This window comes from Citrus sinensis, chromosome 9 (genome assembly GCF_022201045.2).
Source record: "Citrus sinensis cultivar Valencia sweet orange chromosome 9, DVS_A1.0, whole genome shotgun sequence".
NCBI lineage: Eukaryota > Viridiplantae > Streptophyta > Magnoliopsida > Sapindales > Rutaceae > Citrus > Citrus sinensis.
In genome coordinates, this window is record NC_068564.1 from 17,018,335 (window position 1) to 17,040,541 (window position 22,207).

Below are 22,207 nucleotides of genomic sequence, written 5' to 3' on the forward strand. Positions count from 1 at the left end.
CTTTGTACCTCTTAAAATGATTCCATATATGAGAAGTTAGCCTATCACCGCTAGATTGTGTTGATGTAGACCCTTTTGCTACACCTCCACTATCATTACCTCCTCTTTGTTTAACACCACACGTATAGCCACGACCATGACTACCACGGCCATGGCTACAACGACCACGACCACTGACACTTCCTACATCCAGTACAACTTCAACAACATTGTCATTTTCAAGTTCACAGACATCCTCCAATCTAATATCGGCATTATTAACACTATTTGAGAGAATAAAAAATTATTTCCTTATTCCTCTTCGGCCATGTTTAACTAATCCTAAAGCATAACTAAAGTAATTCATAAAGTGAGTTAGCATATGTGAAGAAAAAATGAGATTAAGCATTTACATTATATTGAAAGTTAATGCATTTAATTAAAATAATTAAACAAATCAGCAAAGACAATTAATCAAAATTAAATTAAATTAAATCAACAAAGAAATTAAATTAAGCTAGCAACATTTTCAAGTTTAAACAAATTTACAATAGATTAAACTCGATAAATACAATCAAACAATTAACCACAATACCAAATTATTAATGAGAAAAAAAATTTTAAATCAGTAAGGAAATTAAATTAAGCCAGCAACATTTTCAAGTTTAAGCATATTTACATTAGATTAAACTCATTAAATACAATCAAACAATTAACCACAACACCAAAAAGAAATTGAATCAACAAGGAAATTAAATTAAGCCAGCAACATTTTCAAGTTTAAAGAGATTTACATTAGATTAAACTTATTAACTACAATCAAACAATTAACCACAATACCAAATTATTAACTAGAAAAAAACATGTAATTAATAAAAAGAACAGAAAATTAATAGAAACAAGAGAGCAATTTATCGGCGAAAAGAAGCCAATCAAGTGAGGCCTGGACGATGGCGACGCATGCATCAATAGCAGCGTGGTGACATTTCAACAATGACAAGGCTTTAAAGACCGCAAGGAGTGTAGTGTGCAGGGACAACAACATGCTTAGGCGAGCTTCAATGCAAGTCTCCGGCGTGCTGCGAAGAGGATGACGACCAGTTGACAACATTACAAGCCCTTCGGATTTAGGCGTTAGGGATTTGACTATTTAAGGGTTACAACTGCTTCCTGGTGAAATGAGTGTAGTGCGTGTGAAAGTTGAATGCGATATTAATTGTTGATTTAGAGATTGGATTTTTTTAATTTAAGTTAGTATATATATTTTAATTAATTTTTAATTTAAAACAAAAATCAATCAAATCCAGATATCTAATTTTTCGGATGCAAATGCATCCGGATCAGGATCCAGATCCATGCTGATTTTGTTTTTTCAAATCTTAATCCGAATTTTCTGGATCCTTACGGATGCGGCTAGATCTGGATTTTATTGCCATTCGTAATTACAAACCAGATGATACCCTATAGCTAAATGAGGTCTTACGTGTTCTCCGATCGCGTACATTACTAGATATCGGGCAGATTTTTAAGTAATCCAGGAGTAGACTATTGGAAAGTAGCCAAATAAGTCTTGTGATACTTATAGAGAACAAAAGATTATATGCTTACATATCAGAGGTCAGATCGACTTGAGATCGTTGGGTATATCAACTCTAATTTTGCTAGATGCCAAGATAGTATGAAGTCCACGTCAGGCTACATCTATCTACCATTTGGGGTTGTTGTCTCCTGCAAGAGTGTTAAACAATCTCTTATAGCCTTTTGTATGAAGGCAGTAAAGTTTATAGCATGTTATAAGGCATCTAATCATAGAGTATGACTATGGAATTTTATCACGGAGCTGTCTATAGTTGATGGCATTGATAGACCTCTCAAATTATTTTGTAACAATAAGTTAGCAATGCTATATTCTAATAACAATAGGAGCTCGACGAAGTCAAAGTATATAGACATCAAGTTCTTAGTTGTTAAATAAAAAGTTCAAAGTCAACAATTGTCTGTAAAGTACATCGGCACAAACTCCATGATTGTGGATCCGCTTACTAAGGGATTGACATCTAAGATGTTTCATGAGCACACTGCTCATATGAATGTCGTGTTATTAAAATATATTCAATTTTTAGCGGAAAGTTTTTATTTTATATGCTTTTATATTATAGACTTTTTCAGTTATTTCAATTTATGGATATTTAAGGTTATTTTTTGCAGAAATAAAGTTTTGGTTTATTCACACTCTGATTTTGGTATGGTTTGATCTAACTAAGGTCTAAGAGTGGACTAGTTAAAAATAGACATGTTAAGATCACATATTATATACCTATAATGTCTGTTGATACTACTACATATTCACAAGTTAATTGATCAAGTTAAAAATCCCAACGACTACATGTCAAGTTAAAATTCCTAACAACTATATGTCTTTTTAATAATGTTGACTTGACTATCATCTTCATTATCTTTAACAATAAACTCATGTATATTTAGTCCAACACTTCATATGTACGAGATTTATCTAATCTTTGGAACAACTTCTTTTCAGCCTATTTTATGAGTTGAACGTGACAATTAACTACCTCTTCTCGCCTATCAAAAACCCACTCCTGTAACTTAATTATCAATAATTGAATCTAATGACTTGTGAATAGATAATTCCTGGGAATTTTTAAGGATAAAATTAATGGATTCTGTTGTGATAGTTTTCATAATACTATACCACAACCAGTCAAAATGAGAACAAACCCCTTTATCATACCTTAGATGATAAAGTAATTAAATTGCTATAGTCAGTAAGCCTTTATGACTAGTTTAACAATTGCACCTACCTCAATTTCTTTAAACTTAGCATGAAAATTTTGCTTCAAGTGGGATTTCTAAATACATATCTAGAATCTCGGGAATGTAATGATAACGTTTTTCTTTATACCATGTCATTTAGTTGTATTGGCATAGTGACTAGTGATAGGTTGAGATACAATAATTGTATCAAAAACTACTTTGATCTCGTGTTGATATGATTGATGAACTAGATTGGTTATAGATACATTTTAGTAATGATAGTAAGGTTGAGCTTATATAGTTATTTTTGGTATAATTCTAAGGTTACAATATAGCCCAAGTGGGAGATTATTGGATCTTTAATCTAACATTAGGCTTATATGTGAATAATCATATGTCGCGGATTGTAATATAAGGTTAAACCCAATTAAAAGTGGTCTATTAAGGTTTACGATAATATGGGCTTTAATGTGTCTAATACGGTGTAAACCTCTAATGTATAAAGACTTAAGGATAATTTCTATTTCTATAATAGACTCAAATAGGACTAACTAAAGACAATAGAAAAAGTTGTCTATATAAGTGGTTATGGTCCTTAGTTCACAAATGTTGTTCTATTTTTTCTAGCATCCCATCATCAGAGAGAATGCACAGAGAAACTTAAAGGATTCTCCAGGAGAATATGTTGATCTAGAAGGCAACTATATGACTTTCGAGAGTGATTGCACATTATGGGTTTAGGTATGCTTTCGCATTTTCATTTATTAATTCTTGGTGATACAATATTAATGTTCCTAGATTATAGGTGATAGTTTTTACCAAATGATTATTGTTCTATCAAAAGTTAGAGGCATGCATGAGGATTCATTTAAATTACTCCTTTCATATAATGTAATGCTAAAGAATAATTCAGTCACCCATACATCTCTTGAAGTTGAAATTGCAAATAACTGTAAATATTTATGGCAATTGGAAGCTATATAAAAGGATTCACTTTATCAATAAGGCCTATCATTACAATTGATGGCACATTCTTGACTTGATGGTAGCAATCAACTTTACTCTATTGCATTCAGTATTAGTGACAATAAGAATGATGACTTATGAAAGTAGTTTATAATTAAGTTAAATGAAGAAATATGTGAAGTTCAAAATTTGGTTTTCATTACTGACCGTCACTCATTACTATCCCAATAAAGCATGGATTGTAGCATATGTAAAAACAATCTATCCTATTGGTGCACAAAAGTAATGAGAGGTTTCAGAGTAAGTGCATAATAACGAGACTTTGCCACATGTTGGAAAAGCAAAAAAAAAAAAAAAAGGTTAGCTACAAAAAATTAGGATAATGTCATAAGATGAAGAGAAGTTACATTGTAAGTATGGTAAGTACAGATCGATAAGACATAATCAACCAGCTTGTTGTGCACTAATTCCACTATCTGATAATGAGCCGATAGTTGGACTAAATAAAAAAGAAACAAGCATTTTCAATATACTTAGGTGGTGTTTAATCTGAAGAAAAGTAAGGAAATGAGAGCAGAGGAAAGTGGAATAAAGAATAAGGAAATACATTGAAATTCTTTTCTAATGTTTAATTTATTATAAAATTATACAATGAAAGGAAATGCCTTATTTTTTATTTGGATAATTTCACCATTTACCATTAAACTTTCAATATTTATCATAAATATAATTTAAAAAATTAAACAATAAATTTATATAATCTACTATCTAAATAACTAATAAAATTATTTTAAATAATATAATTATATTTATAATTAAATACAATATAAAAAGTCTATTAACATAATTTAATTTGTTTCTAAATAAATTATGGCATAATAGAAATAATTTCTTAATTCATATATTATAATTTTAAAATTTTTTACTTGAAAAACTAAAAAAGTTGCCTCCATTAGAGCCACCGCATGTCACCGCTGGCCACCCTTGTACCATGTCATTGCAACTAAAAAATTATACAAAAATTATCAGAAATTGACGATCTATAAATTGAAGCAACTTATTTGCCGAAATACTTAATGTTTGTCCGAATATGAGAAAGTTAGAAAGTTATCGAAATTTTTAACTAGATTTGAAGAAAATAAATTCATTTTTTCATCTATATGTAGGACTGTATTAGAGCTACGTTGTTTTGACATAAAGAAGTTTTTGTTGTTTGATGCATTAAAGTTTGATGTGATAAGGCTTATGTTGATTGTGTTATTATTCTAATGAGTGTTTTTGGTAGTTTTTGTTCTCTATCTACTTGACTATAGTTGTATATTTATGAAGTTATTTGATCACAATTATGTATTCATAAATTTTGCTCAGCTATAGTTGTGTATTAAGTTACTCGACTACAATTGTGTATTTTAGACTGAATGTTGTTTTATCAAATGTTGGTTTGTCTTTACTTGCCTACTGCAGTTTATTTGTCAAGACATTCAACATAGTCATGTATATATCAAGATACTCGAATGTAGTCATTTAATTGAGCTGAAAGTTGCTTCAATGATTACATTTCTTGTTACATTATATATATAATCCAAAACTATCTCTTATTCATTTAATTTTACATTTAAATAAAAAATAAATATATATGATGCAAAATTATCTTCAATTACATCAAATGTCAACTATATCTCTATTACAGCTGCTGCATCATATTATAACTTATCCAAAATACTTGCAAAATTCATAGTAATGAAGTCATAGAGTCTACATAGTTGGTTTCCAAGATCTGTAAAAATAATTCACTACTAGAAAAATGGTCTTTACTGACTTTAGAATAGTGTCAGAAATTACTTTTACTGACACTTGTTAATTGTGTCAGTAATCTGGGAGTCAGAAAAATAGTGATACTTGTAAGTGGTGTCAGTGATTACTATTACTATAGTATCACTAAAATAATAACACCATGATATCAAAAATATTACAATACTATATTAGTATTTGTGATTAGTGTTACTATAGTATCACTACTTTATTTATTATTTAAAAAAATAATTATATAAAATGACATGTTGCCCATTGATTTGTTGATAGAATTAAAAGGCTGTGAGAAATAAAAACAAAAATCAATTTATATATCAAAACCTTTCATAACATTTAAATATTATCAATATATATTACACAATCCAAATACTTCAATACACAAAGATGTCTTATTACAAGTCATCTTATTCTTATAATTGAATAATCTTAACTGCTATTATCCAATCAAATTCCTTCTACAATCCAAATCAATTTATATATCAATTCCTTCTACCCAGTAAAAACTTAACTCCAAGCAAAAATCTAGATTTGCATCTCAATATCTTAGAGTCGTGCATGTAAGTCTGATGAGTTGGTAGCCTGGGCAGAAACAGAGTTTCTGTCACCTCCCACCTCAGTGGTGTTTGCAACTCTACTGGTATCCTGAGAACATAGGTAAGACAATGATTGCAGCCACGAAACTAAAGTGGGCTTGCATGTAACATCATCAGATTCAGCAACCAATGAGAATAACTCATTAAGGACCAAATTCTGTCCATCTTTTGGCAACTTCATGATCAGCTGTGCCAACAACTTCATCAAGTTTGATAGTACCTAAAATAGCAAGTAAATGCTAATTTTAGAAAAATCATACAATGGTTTAAGTAATTAGTGCATTAATTTTAACATTTGTATATTTAAATGGACGTGGAGAGAAATTTACACATTTATTTTTTCTTTGATTTTTTTCCTTTGATTCCAAGAAAACCAACTTCTATATCCAAAACATTGTGGCAAGCAATGGAACAAACTATGTAAGCAAGCAAATATTCCACATGGAGAATGAAATGTAGGTAGGAGTGGTGGGGGAGGGGGTGCAGCATGGGGTGGGTAGGAAAAGGAGGGCACTATTTAACAAGATACATTAAAGTGTGTAAAGTGATATTATTAGATAATTACTTGCCTGTATATCAACTAGAGAAATGAGCCGTAAAAGCAACTCTATGATTTCCTTACAAGGTTCTGATCACTCTCCTTGCCAGTTCTTCCATTTATCAGCCTTGTAAGCAAACACTTCACCACAGAGCCTATCAGCTTTTACAACAAGATTGTTGATACAATAAAATATGGCTGGACTTCCAGCAAGAAGATGTCGAACCAAGGCCATAACCTTAGAAGCCATACCTTTAAACGGAGTAGTGCCAGGATATTCCTGTATTTAAATCCACACAAAAAAAAGAGAAAAAAAGGTGTTAATACCTATAATGTGATTATAAAACCTCAGATTTCACCAATACAGTTTTCAGCTACTTCAAATACTGCTAAAGATCTCTCCATGTAATAGAAAACAAGTTGCTCCTTCAATGAGACTCTTTCATCTTGGTTAGAATCCTTCCCTGAAGAGATGAATCCCACAAACATAGAATGTGAAGCTCAAGCTACCTTTTTATTTGGATGTCCCATATACCTAATTTCAAATTGTAAGGAACCAAAACTTTCATACATGCATACATGATTTTACATAAATATTAGCTTCCTGATAAACTTAGTCTACCAGAGGATACAAGAACATAGTAGGCGCTAACACCTGTCTGAAAATAGGAGCAGTTACACGTTCAATGCAAGTTGGAATAACCTGTAAATAAAACAAGATGCGAGCAGTTTGTACCTCATCCTTGTACCAAATGTATTCCATCTTCTGCAGGACGGAAAAGTCTACAAGAAAATAATTTCAGTATAATAAAAAATAACAATCTAATGAGTGAAATCAACCAAAAAAAGGGAACTCATTTTACATGCATAATCAGCACTTGATAAAATATCAAGCATAACAAGAAGATGATAACCAAATACAGCTCAATCGATTACCTTGCCAATTTCTCAAGTCAGCATAAGAGGGCATGGATTCTACAAAAGAGACACACGCAGATTCGTTCTCCTGAACACTCACAACAACTCCTCGAATCGTGTCCATGTATTCTGAAAGACGCATCCGACGGAAGTACTCTACACAAGAAAATGAAAAGGCTCGCTTGGATTCGAAGAGGCTCGCTTTCCGTTGCTGATGCTCTCGCTCACGTGTTGGGTTTGAAGAGGCTCGCTGGTTGCTGATGCTGCTGCTCGCGCTCGCGTGCTGGGTTCGCAGAGGCTTACTGGCCGCTGATGCTGCTCGCGCTCGCGTGCAGGGTTCACAGAGGCTTACTGGCCGCTGATGCCGCTCGCGCTCTCGTGTTAGGTTCGCGGAGGCTTACTGGCCGCTGATGCCGCTCGCGCTCTAGTGTTAGGTTCCCCGCTATTGCTGTATGGTTCTCGTGGCTGCTGCATCACTAGCTGGTGGTGATAGCTGATGGGTTTGATTGGCATTCAACAATGGTTGGATTGATCGGTGATGGCTGCGATTTAAGTTGTATGGGTGTCAGCCGACGGTTGTTGGCTTTTGATTCTTGCTTGTGTTTAATTTAGGGATTGGTAATTGAGCACTTTTTGACAATTTAGATGTTAGGGATTTTTCAGATCTGAGGAGCTTAGGAGGGAACCAAATACTTTGGTAGAGGGAGTTGAAAAGTTGTATTTTGGATAAGATAAGATTTGTCTATTTGTTTTGTTTTTACCCACTCAAAAAGCACAACTCTAAAAAAATTAAAAATCGTAACCTAGTGGTCTTTTGATTCAATGTAGAAGCTCTAGGTTTAAGAGGTCTTGGGTTCGAATTCAGACTAAAAAAAAATTAAAATGATAATTTTTAATTGCTGATACCTAAGCGTCATTGATCGCTATTACTAAAGCTATTGATACTTCAGTATTAGTAATTACTGATACATATCTGTTAAACGCGGAAAATGATCCAAATATATGTATATACTGATACTTTTAAATAAAGTGTCAGAACACAAGTATCAGTAAAGACCATTTTTCTAGTAGTGATTTGATGGCTAATGTTATTTGATATTATGTAACATCATCACGTTGGCAACACTCGTTGGTGTTATGGCCATGAGTTAGGACCTCCAAGTACTTGAGCAAAAATGCTCTACAATCACCAATAATGAAGTTTATATATATCAATAATAAAATCATCATTCTTAATAAAAATAACCAACATATAAGATAAATAATTGCATACCTTGATTTCTATTGCGGGCTGTTTCATCCTCACATGGTAGGCCAAAGGACATTTAATACGACATAAGTAGTGGAGGTATAACGTCTGAAACATGTATTAACTATTTGGCAAAATCTAAATCGTTCATGTAGTCTATTAGGGAGTCATAAACATAAACCTTGGCTGTAGGTAAATATGACCATCTCGAGAATCTGATACTCACCGATGAGCATCGGCTAATATACCTATGCAATTTGGATGATGTTTTTAACAACAAAATGCCACATTATATAACAACGAGCCTAGCAATGAAAAACTCACTCTCAAAATAGTTTTCCAAAGAGAGGCATAGTCTAATTTCTCCCCATTAACATAATCAATGCAATAGCTACCCTTTTTTAATACCTTATCTAAGTCTAGGTCTTGCGTATACACCTCCTGCCTCATAGAGATTATTCTATAAATTTTAATGTGAATATATTATCTTTCTTATCTTTTTTATTAGAGGTTAAGGAAAGTTTAACTTCAAATTAACCATACTTGAAAATTGTTTGATTTTGCTAAAGTTGGTGACTTTATAGTCCTTGATTTAAATGAAGATGCTGATAAAATAAATATCGAGTTTGTTGTTGAAGTATCAGTTAAAGAGTAGTAACATGTTGAAAATTCTAATGGCAGAGCTAAGGAATCCACTAGAAGTTGATAGTGTTGAAGTGGAAGATGACATTGAAGTGAGCGATAGTGAATTTTCCTACTAATTATGATACTGGTGATGAATGAGATGTTGATCTTGATAATTATGAGTCAAGGTATGGTAGTGTAGTTGATTCTGATGAGGATACTAGTGAAGGGGCACAGGAGGCTTGTAACAGATAAGAGGCAAATTCTAGGAGGTTTGTATTCAGTGGAAATGGTTCGAAAATTAGCATAATACCTAGGCACTTGTACAAGAGTACTAATTAGTTCAGAAATGTGGTAAAGGTGTTTATAATTAAAAATGGTTTCAAACTTTAGAGGGAAAATAATAAGAAGGTAAGAGTACTCACCCTTAAATAAGCAATTTTATGTTTCACATAGAGGATACATGCCAACCCTAACTAGAATAAAAGACACTTTAAGTGAAGGCTCATTATCCTTAACACACATGTGACAGAAACAATGACACAATCATGGAGCTAACTCAATATAAATTGTTGTCATATAATTTATCTATTCAAGACCAACCTTGAAATCAGCATTGATAGGTGCTGAGCTACACATGAATTGTGGGTCACGTGTTGTAGATTAGGCTATAAAGGGTAAAGGACAAGATTCTTGAATTATTGGAGCAAGATCCTAAGGCAAGCTACTCCAAACTCTTCTGATATATGCATGCAATCTTAAACTCCAATTCTGGTGTAATTGTATCATCAAAAAGAGATCTACTAGGCGGTGCTTCCTCATTTTAAGAGACCTTTTGTGATGTTTGATTAGAGCTAGCAAAATTTGACATAATTAGATTACTCGACTCGAACAAGACATGAATAAATGTGTATGAGTTGTCAAATTTAACATGATTATTAAATAAGTTGGGTCTTAGTTGACACAATTTTTTTTGTTGGGTTAAGGTTAGAGGACTTGATCTATTTATCCGATCAATGACATGACTATATTTATTATTCTAAATTAATTTGTATATTCTTGTCATCAAAACTTAATTATATGATATGATTCCTTTTTTTATTTTTTTGAAACGATGAATATATATTAAAAAAATTTATATGGATTTAGATTTTTAATAGCGTAAATATGTAAAATAATATATATATATATATATAGAGACACATACGTACATGCATATATACATACATATATATAATAGTGTGCAAATGTTTAATGTAAATTTTATTAAATATATAGATATTAAGTAGGTTATTAGATAACTCGTTTATTTTCTACCTCAGGTTAGGGTCTCATTATTTTGATATGATTATTGAATGGGTCATGTTTAGGTCGACCTAAATTTGATACAATACAAAGTTAACATGACATGAACACGACTAGGTGACTCGTTTTCCTAGCTTTATATTTGATGCTAATAGAAGAGGGTTCTTTGAAGGCTATACATAATTTGTAGAAGTTGATAAATGCCAACTTAAGGGCCTATACAAGGTTGTGTTGTTATTTACTATCAGTATTGGTGCTAACTATAGTATTTATCCACTTGTCATGTACTGTAGCGAATGAAAACACAGAGTCGTGGGTCTACTTTATCGAGAAGTTATATAAACAGATAGGTTGTGATGATGGGGAAGGATTGTACTTTATGAGTGATAGACAAAAAGGGATTTTGAATGCTTTCGAAAGGGTGTTTCCAACTTCATTGAACGTGTATTATTGTAAGCATAATTATGCCAATTTTAAGGGAAAATTCCTATTTTACTACAAAAGTTCTAATGCAGTTGAGTTTAAGAATCATACAGCTAAATTGTACAGTATCATTTTTGCAACTAAGATATGGCTGCTGCAGATTCTAGTTATGCGTTGGGCTAAGCACAAGTTTATACTCATATGAAGATAGTACGATAGAATCCTTCAGCAATTGTTTTAACAACTGTAGAGGAATGTCAATTATGAAGGTGCTTGAGGAAATAAAAAGAAAGATCATGATTCTAATTTACAAGAGGTATGAGCAAGCTGTTACTTCGTAAGATGATTTGCCTCCATTTGTTAGAAGGAAAGTACTTACAGGGAGGGAAGAGTCTAGGACGTTGTTTATCATTTTAAGCCAAAATGATACCTTTGAAGTAATGGAAGATGTCTCCCAAAGAACAGTTGTTGATTTGAGGGCTAACCACTGTGACGGTAGGGAGTGTGATGTCTTTGGTGTGCTTGTCCATATGCATTGTGATGCATTAATACAATGAGGTACAATGTTAGTGACTTGTGCATCCTTTGCTAAATAAGGAAGCTTTTAAGAATAATTACAAACATCACTATTATCCAGTTCTTGATGAAAATAAAACCCCTCTAGTTGCACATGATAACTCCCAGGCACATGTTGTCATTATAGCTAATGGCAGGCCTCAAACAAATAGAAAGAGAGAGGCTAGTGAGGGAAAGTCATTCCAGAAAAGCTTCTGTGTTATAAGGAGGACACAATGTGAGGACATGCAAAACTAAAAAGGTTTAAACAAAAAAAAATAAAAAAAAGAGAACATTTAAGGGTTTAATATAGGTTATTTAGTTGACTTTCATTATAAATAATGTAAACACTAATAAATTAGCCTCATTTTACATACTTGAATGAATAGTAATCAAAATGATATGTATTTGTATATAGCATATGGGAGACAGCTCAAGTACTAAGAATCAAAAGCCAAAAAGCTCAAACACTAAGAAGCAAATGAGAGCAAGCTCAAGCACTAAGAATGCATATGTTGATATTGCTATAGCAACACAAACATCTATCATGATGCTACTTTGAAACTACTTTCTTTTTTATTTCCATAATCGTATAGACTTATCTAATTTGAGCAATGAAATGCATACTAATCTTTATAGATTTGTTATTCAAGTAGGGCAATTAAATTAAGCCCAATTAGTTAACATAGTAGCAACATAGGAGACAGAATGTGCATTTAACGATCAATAGCAACAAAGCCAAAACTAATGCTATATAATACATTTTTTTGAAGGATCAGATGATACATCTCCTTTCAACTATATTCACTAAAATGATGGAGATTTTGTGTCATCTTTTATTACTTAGCCATATATAGGTTGAGTTTTTGTATAATTTGTGCATAACATGATACTATTAAACTTACACCATTAATAGTTGCCTTTTGTTAATCCTAACAATGGCAAACTTTTAATAATTGCTTATAAGTGAATAAAGGCCTCTGTTGATCTATATGGGTTGTTTAGAAGACTGTCTACACTTCTAATTTGCAGCTAGAATACTTAAGTATTTAACACATAAATGACATATTTCTGTTTTCATTTTAGCTAATATGGTTTTATTGTATTGCTATTTACTCATAGTTGCTGTGCTGATAATGGTATTTGATAGCTTTACTAATTTATTAGCTTTAGTTGCCTTTATGTTCAAATATGAAATTATTTAGCATAATATTGTATTTGCTAAGTAATATAATAAGCATGTTAACATTGGATTAGATTATGAAATCTGCATTCTTTTTAAATAGTGCATGAAACTAGACTTAGCTATATTCTTCCAAGATAAGGCTACATAAGCATACTTCAACAAAAGGATTACATACGTAGCTAACACTTAGAATGCAATACTTTTTTCAACTCTTAAAAAATTGGATCTAGAGGTATTGGATTAAGTACAATAAACAATTGAATGTAAAAAAATTGTAAATTCACAATCTACATTATAGCTAAACCCTTTCTAAGTTATTGAGACACCTCTAAGATAGCTTTCACATCTTTCACCTCACTGTCAATGACACTTAGGAGCTCATTATCCATAACTGTCGCTAAAACCCCTTAAAAAATAGCTCCATAGGTGAAGTTATCCCTCTCTGGAACCGATCATTTGAAGTGTCCACACCCATTTTTGTTAGGTCATTGATAATAAAGTTTTTGTGGATTATCATCAGAGTCTAGAATCTTCAAATTAGCCATTATGCTGCACTTTCATATTTTGTTAGAAAATCTAATGAGCTTGCCCCTAACTATACTTCTCTAAGTTGGCTAAAAAAATGTTTGATTTGCTTGATGTGTTTGAGCTTTAGGAATCCATAGACATTCAAGTGTGTCTAGAGTTGAGTTGGTGGAATGAGTGATGAAATGTTGTGTGAATCTTAAGTTAAAAATGAAAGGAAATGGCAATGAATGTATATGTTGTGAATGAACGTTGTTTTAACTTGTGTTTGACTTGAAACGAAGATGAGAAGCTAAATGAAAGTTAAATATGCTTTAAGTGACAATGTTACAGTTTAGCTTTAACGATAACATTATCAGAATTACTTTAATTTTCACAATCTTCTTTTTTATTTGTATTACCGATTCACCAAAGTCAATATGTTCTGTTGAAAGAGCATTATGATCTAACCTTTTGATTGATTGAAATCCAAAAATAACCTTGTAGAAAAAAACCAGCTCCGAATCCGGGAAGGCCAAACCCGGATCCGGATATTTACTTGCGTAGACCCCAGTCCTTTGACTGATTCGATTCGAATCCGGCGGTTCAGATTTCCCTTTCCCAAAAATATTAAGTTATGATTGAGGCGGCGCATTGTAGAAAACTTATTCTTAAAATATACATCACATGCGCACATTAGCAACAACTCCGCACTTGAAAGTCACTGCCTCTCTCAACTCTCTTCACCGCACTCCCTGTCTCACAAATAACACAACACAGACAGACGACGACGGCGTCTGATGCTATTCTAGGATCATTTCAAATCGCTACACGCAGAAACATGGTATGATGACTGATCTCAAACTCTTTTGTTTATTTTGATCTCACCTTTTTCAATTCGATGAATAATTTTGTGTTCGAATGTTGAGAATCAAAATTCAGTCAAACACATTGCGATTGTATTTGGCTTGCATAAGGAACACGCTAGACGCCGCCCTGTGTTTGCAGGTCCACACTGTACTTTCATCATCTGTCTAAATCGATTGCGTTGTTTTTGTTCATTTGATATTTTGACATTTTAATTTAATTTTGTCAGAATTTTCCTTGTCAAGAAGTTGAAAGGCATAATAAACCAGAGGTTGAACTAAAGTAAGTTTCTGGCGTCTATTACAGCTTTTATTTTTTGCAAAATAGTTTGGTGAATCTGTTCTAATCTTATGCTGTTGTTTCGTGGTAGTTTTTGAATTTAGTCATGATTTATAGAAATAGATCCTTTCATTGCTTTAAATTCAAGTGAATGTCATTGCTATTGGAAACTTCCCTGTTTATTAAATGATTCCTCTTAAGCTGATAAATTAGACCACAATTAGCAAACTCTAACACTAAAAAGCTTGATATAGTTGATCCTCAAAAGCGACTGGGAGGTAATAGGGAGAATGCCTCCATATTGTTGTATAAATGGTGAATAAAAGATATAGTGTAAGCATAGGCAATAATATGTATGCTTAATTTCCAATTTGTAGTTTTATTATGTAGATGGTCAAGTACAAAAATGCACGCATAAAAGTAGATTTTTTTTCATGTGAGGTAGCTTGAAGTTATAACCATTCAAATATAAGGAAGAAAATGGCTTTACAACCAAATTTTCATGTGCTCTAGTGGCTCAGCTACTCATTTTTTCTCAGTCTTAGGTTCTAATCACAAGCGTTTCTCTTTCATGACATTATTAAGGAAGTTAATTATGACACGTTACGGTACATGGAAATTCTCAGTTTTGGTTTTTGAATTATCAGGAATTTGATGCCAACAGGGGAATCTAAAGTCTGGGGGTGATTTGTAGGCCTTCACGCAAAATTGTGTATGTAGAAACTAAATTAGGAAAGTCTGGGTGTCACTAATTGTAGCCTAGTAGTCATATTTTGGTAAAAAGTTTTACTTCCTATTTTACTCTGTTTCTGTGTCTATAGCCTATATATTTCTTGTTTTTCTTATTAAAAATACACTCAATAATAGTATGGTCTCTAGATTTCTCTTTGCCCATCTGACTTTTTCTCTCTGTTGACATTGTATTTTGAAGCACAACATCAGATTGTGTGAAGTTTGTTTGTTATTAGATGCTACCCTCTTTGATAGCAAGCATAAAGTTTCTTGTGCTGTTTAGTCAACTTGACAATTTTCTCATTAACATGCCGCATTTGTGTTCTGATTTTCTTCCTGCATACATCATATGCTCCAGCTAGATGATTTTTTTTTTTTTCCGCTTTTTGCAGGACCAGCCCAGAACTTCTACTGAATCCTGTAAGAATTATCCTATGGACCTTAAATATAGGCATATAGCTTGTGTCCTGTTCTTGTTAACTGCTGATTTTAGTTTTCAGAGTTCTTGAATTCTGTACACCGCAACTAGTTGAATTTTATCTTGGGAGGTCTATGTATGACCTTGTAGGCCTGTGTTATTGATTTCTTCGAACTTGTAGTCTTGAAAACCTGTATACTCACTAGAGTTTACCATTAATCGATATTGTTAGAGCCAGGGAATTTACCTCCACGCTTAACATGTCTTACCTCTTTCAATGAAATTTGCTTTACATTTTTTTCTAATGATTTGTTGATACAAAATATTAATGGTTTTAACTGTTGGTTACCATATTTTCCTAAAGTGAAAATAATCTAGCTAGTTGGACTAATAGTTAACATATCTTCTCGGTCTTTTGTGATTTCATAGCATTAGTATTGATAGTTTCCTCTTGGGACTTCTCCATGCCTTACACAACATCTAGGCAGTTACAGATGGGATGACTAGTTTGTTGCCTTCTCATACAAAATAATGTGGAAAAGGTTTTATTTGCAGGCATTTTTTGTGTATGTTTGATTATTGATGGCTGTATTTTCATATGGGCAATTGCCATGCAGATTTTGATATGTCGAAACGAGGCTGAAAAATGCTTAATAGAGACATCTATCAACTCACTTCGAATAAGCCTTAAGGTGAATGTTAATCATATTTCTTGTTTTTCTTTGATGGAACAAAATACTAGAAAAAGAAATTTTTTGATTTTTTATGTTTTTTCTTGCTTATACAGCAAATAAACAAAAGCAAAAAAATTAAAGTTTAAATTCATGGCGGCAACATACAATTCTTTAAAATAAACCTGCTGCTTTAACTTCATAGCATACTGTTATGACTTTCAAAGATTGTAGGCACTGTTCCATGATAAGCAAATGACGGCTGGTTTAAAATAATTTTAGTTTGCATGTGGTTCAGCCAAATGAAATAACTTATCACTTTGCCTAAGAGAAGTTTGTTATTCAATATGAGAACGATTTTATTGGTAAATGGCTTCTTGGTTTTCACTGTCATGTCAATTAAATTTGAGTCATACAAATTGCGTACACAACAAAGCATGTGGTCAATTCACCATCCATAATATTTAAAACACGGATGCCACCTGGTATAATTTTTTGAACTTTAAATAGAATTGCACGGTCTTCCAATTTTTTTTTTTCCTCATACGCATGTGTTTTTCTTTGTGTAGGTAAAGCAGGCAGATGAACTTGAAAACATACTAACTAAAAAATTTCTTAGATTTTTGTCAATGAGAGCAGAAGCATTTCAAGTTTTGAGGAGAAAACCAGTGCAGGTATGTGTTTATCTTGGTGGGTCAACATTAGACTTTCCGTCAAAAATCATGATGCTCTGCCTTGATGCGCCATGCTTAGCAATTAAGGGTACAAGAACCTTTCCATGAGATTCAAAGGATCTCTTTGGGATTGAACGCCCTTTGATAGTTATTTATTGTATAACATGATGGTCAATAAACATTCATGACCATGAGAATTTGGTGACAATTAGCTATGAAAATTTCAAGTATCATTGCTGTGATATATATATCACCTTGGTATTTTTCTTGTATCTTGTATACCTCCTCCAGTGCAAGTGCCCGGATCTTCTTTTTAATATATAAATGAGCAATAAATATAAAGTCTATCTACAATTGAAAGCTTTTATATTTGTGATACGACAAAATTATTCCTTTTGTGCTTGGTTTTAATACTACTTAACTAAACTTAATACATGCATTGCTTAATTTTGTTTGTTGATTAAATGTATTCTGTGCTTAATGTGGTGTAATAATGAGAATTTGTATTTATGAATAGTAATTGGATACTGTCAGAGTTCTGTGAACCATTTCTACGTTAGCACTTGGCGACAGATCTCTGAACTTCTGCATGATCAGATAAATTTTTCAGTACTCATTTTGGTTTCTTTAGATTTCTTGATTAATAAATCTATAAAGTATATTCCCAGACTATAGGTTCAACAGATATTCTCTTTCGCTTTAGAATTGGAGACATTGACATATTTGCTTCATTGGCCTTTCTTTTGCAGGGTTATGATATCAGCTTTCTTATCACTAACTACCATTGTGAGGAGATGCAGAAACACAAGCTCATAGATTTTATTGTGCAGTTCATGGAGGTAAGAATTCTGTTGAATCTTATCAGTTGCTTTTCCCTTGTCCGCATGATTGTCTGATAGAAAAACTTTAAATTTTTTTCTGGCTCCACCATATTATTATTCACTTGAACTGTGCCACACTTAAATTCTGTTGAAATTTAATATCTATTTGACACTTAAAAAAGTCCTATGGGCATAATGACCAAGTGCATACTGTGCATTGGCGATGTTTGACCAAATTAGTTAGTAAACTTGCTGTTATGTTAGAGTGCAGAGACATCTCCTGCCTTAATCATGAATCTGCTCAAAGGATTGGAAAAGACTGCTTCTCTGTGTAGGTTGCTAAAACTGAAGGGGATTAGGTACATTGATTGTCTTCTAGATTTAGTGATTTAGTTTGTTCTCAGTGTTTGTTACCACCCCAAGAAATCTGACCAGTTGGCTTGTTCTCAGAACTTTGGTTGAACTGTCAGTTGTAATTCTTGACCTTCTTAGGGTGCTTTTGGTATTGAGGTTAGGCAGCCGTAGCTTAGAAGATACAGCACTAAAGTGTTTGGTAAACACTAGCTGTTGTAACTTAGAAGTTATGTTGATATGATTTTTCACTTGTATGATAAAAAATCTATTATATCTTAGGAATTTTGTCAAAATTATTATTTAAAATTTATATTTATTATATATTATTAACTTTTGTTTTATAAATATAGCTTTTTTTCCATAGCAGCTATAACTTAAAAGTTACAGCACCTTAATCCTAAACAGGACTTTATACTATTTCCCAATGATTCTCTAGTTCTTCTCTACTGCTATGGCAAAAAGTTTTCAGTTTTCTGTTTGTTGTCTGCTTTTTGTGTCACATAAAATATTCTGAAATATGTTTGTCTTCCAATATATTTTTACTCAATTAGTGCTCAAAAAATTCTTAGTGCTGTGTAGGATAGCTTCGTATATTAGTTTGGACATTCAACCCCATTTGGGGCCGTATATTGCTAATAACTCTTTAGAGATTGATTCTATGTAACCGATGGCTTAAAATGGCTGAGGCATGTAAATGCTACCGACTTTTTGTTGCTTCCGCTGCCTGGGATCTGATATTCAAGGCTGCCTTTTATCTTTTTTCTCTAACTGCTATCAAATTTCTATGATTCTATAGCTTTCTTCCTTCTTTTATTTCCATCTGCTGCTTGATATTTGTTATACAAATTACCACAAAATCTCCATTACCATTTGAAATTGGTGCCAACTAATGCTTGTTGTAAAAGATTCAAGCCACGGATTTGACGACTGCCATTCTTAAACCAATTTATCAACTTGCTTCAGTTTAGAACGGGCTTCGCCCCTTTATGTTATTGTTGCAAAAAGAACTCGATGTCAGGACAGTATGATATATAATGTTCGAATCTCAGTAAATTTTTTGCCAACAAAATTGTGGACACAGTTGGAACGATAGGGGACATAAGCCTAGCTCGCCCTCTTCTCTAACCCATCAAAACACAAACCAAAAGAAAGAATAGTTTACTGTGCACACCTGAGTAGGAAATGAAATAAACTAAATAACAGCATTGGATGATTTTAACCATCGACGTCAAGCACAAGTCATATTCTATAATTTAAGACTTAAAGTAGGCATCATCTGTCTGTATCCATTGTGCTTTTGTTCTTTCAATTTGTATGTTTCTTTTTTTTCCTTTCCCCCCAGTCTGTAGACCAATCTTGAATTGCAGGATATCGATAAAGAGATAAGTGAATTGAAAATGTCTGTGAACACGCGTGGGAGGTTGGTGGCTACTGAGTTTCTGAAGCAATTTGTATGAATTTTTGTGCTTTTTTTGCATCATTGTTGCTGGTTACTTGTTTTCCTCTAGGGATCGCTGTTGTCAATTGTGTTGTTTATCTACCCATCAAGATGCAACAATTCACTGTATTATTATTATGATTATGATTTTCGTTTTCATTTTTAAGTCTTACTTGAAATGAATAATATGTATAAATTATGACTAACTAAATGTTAAAAAATTGATTTAGGTGAGCATGCTTTCCCCTTTACTCTTTGAAAAATAAAAATATAGAAAAATGTCTACATTTCTCAAGGAAGTTTGAAAAATAAAATGAATTGTCAAGATATACAAGAAAATTTAGAATTTAAGGTGTGTTTACTTTCTAAATTAGAAAATCAGGATTTAAAATTAGAATTATTAGCACTGCTTACTTCACAAAATAAGAGTGTGAATCGAAATCGAACTCCTACAGGACTTAAAAATTTGGGAATCATTCCCATTGATTTCATTCTCGGGAGGGTTGGTAAATAGACTTTAATTTCCAGAACTACTTATTTTACCCTCATTAAATTTTTATAATTTTCAAATTGTCCTTAATAAAGTTATTGTTGCATTTTAGTTTCCTACAGAATTTATGAAAATACTAGAAGTTTTATATTATTTACAAAGAGGTCCATTATTATTTAATAATGATAACAACAACAACAACAATAATAATGTTGTCATTATTATTATTGTTGTTGTTATTTTTATTGTTATTAAAATTTATTATTTTAATTATTATTATTATTATTAATGACATTAATAATAATAATAATAATAATAATAAATAATAATAAATAAAAAACAACCACAAGGTTAGTAAATCTTATTGATTCCACAAAATGGTGAAAAATAACAAATTATCGAAATGAAAATGAAGAGTTTGAAATTGAAAATTTTTCTGCTTCAAATACTACAAAACTGAAATTGAAAATTTTCTACTTCAAACATTACAAAACGTCTGCCAAACAATTTAAAAAATAGATGGTAAGATAATCTTGCAACTAATAAAATCAACCAAAAGATAATAATAGTAAAATATTCTTGAAATTAATAAAGTCTAAAATATATTTGTATTAGATGATATAGTATCCTGCCTTTTGCTTGAATTTTCTTCAATCTTATTTTCAATTTTGAAATCATATCAAATAATCTTCTCTACTGGTTAACTCTTAGAGCATCTCCAAAAGACTTTTTAGATTTTACTCTTCAAATATCAATTTGCTTACTGATGTGGGAAATAAGTGAATGGAAAAATACAATCTCCTTTAAAAGACTCATCAAATAATAATAAGTTAACATTATTTTAATCAAATATTTCCACTATTAAATTGAATTGTTGTTATATTTTTTAAAGGAAACATAAATAATAATTATTGCAGTCTTATTTTTTCAATAAATAATAATATAATATTAATAGAAAATGGAGAAACTCACTCGGCAATATTGAAGAGTGAGAAACAAATCTTATTTGAAGAATTTAAATTAACATATTTTTTTAAGTGTTTAATATTGATATGACTTATCAAATAAGAAGTATAATTTTATTTGAAAAATCTTTTGGAGATGCTCTTATAGTCTCCTCCAATATATCAAATGAATTTTTTTTCCCCTCATGATGATGATGTTCTGCTTTCAAAATTTTAGCATTTACAAAGATATAAAAAAGAAAAATTATCTAAGAGTAAAAACTTTTAAATAAGAAAAAAGGCTGTTTTAGCAGCCACCATCACATTTTTATTTTGATTAATGCTTTGTAGCTTTAAGCCTTTAACATGTCAGTAAATGGATATGGAAAACTCAACTAAACAAAACCAAGATGAAAATTGCATTTTTTTTTTGGGGGGGGACAAAACCCCTTTTATCATGAAATTACCAACGACCACAAGAAATCTTCCATAATACACCCCACCCAATATCCTTTTGTAGCATAACGCTTAACTTGCTTCCTGGGAATGATATAGAAGGAAAGAAATGATGAAATCAAATTTCATTACTTTTTGTTGATGTTGTATGTTGCTCGACGATGAAAGATGTGAAAAATCTTAACTCAAGAAACTGGCTTTCTTATCTGCATTTCGCGCAAAAAATAGCAAAATAATAAAAAATAAAAATGTTAGCTTGATCGTTCCTCAAGCACTCTGTTTTGGTGGCTTGAAATCAAAGATAGAACCGAGTACGACTTGTAAGAGCCGTTATGGCATACTAATAGCAGAAAATTGATGAGGTTATTTTTAGATAGCAATGATATGCTTATAAAGATGACGTAAATAATGGTATACTAATAGCAACATGTAAATACAAGAAAATATTTCAAAACGACAGCGGAATGGGCATTGAACTATTGATTTTACAATTAATTGAAAAATAATGAAAAAATACATTAACATCATATAATATTATAGTCAATTGAAAAAATAATGAAAAATAATAAAAGAATATTTTAACATCATATGATTTTATAATTTTTCCATAACTATTATGTAACTATTATTGATAAA

The 22,207-nt window shown here is 31.9% G+C and overlaps 1 protein-coding gene and 1 pseudogene across 1 annotated transcript; one reads left to right on the forward strand and one right to left on the reverse strand.

Moving 5' to 3' along the window:
* Positions 1–6,075: 6,075 nt before the first annotated feature.
* Positions 6,076–8,055, reverse strand: LOC102622548 (uncharacterized; annotated as a pseudogene).
* A 6,048-nt stretch (positions 8,056–14,103) lies between these two features.
* On the forward strand, positions 14,104–19,847 carry LOC102618750 (actin-related protein 2/3 complex subunit 4). Its single transcript, XM_006489770.4, has 8 exons — positions 14,104–14,271; positions 14,370–14,435; positions 14,524–14,576; positions 15,698–15,725; positions 16,341–16,415; positions 16,964–17,068; positions 17,818–17,907; positions 19,611–19,847. Exons 1-8 carry the CDS (start codon positions 14,269–14,271, stop codon positions 19,698–19,700), a joined length of 510 nt encoding a protein of 169 aa, XP_006489833.1. The 5' UTR covers positions 14,104–14,268; the 3' UTR covers positions 19,701–19,847.
* Positions 19,848–22,207: the final 2,360 nt, after the last annotated feature.

Excerpts from the sequence above, each read along its gene's own strand:
- LOC102618750 (XM_006489770.4), top strand. Across the intron at positions 14,436-14,523 it reads ACGCCGCCCTGTGTTTGCAG|AATTTTCCTTGTCAAGAAGT; the intron begins GTCCACACTGTA and ends TAATTTTGTCAG. Across the intron at positions 15,726-16,340 it reads CAGAACTTCTACTGAATCCT|ATTTTGATATGTCGAAACGA; the intron begins GTAAGAATTATC and ends ATTGCCATGCAG.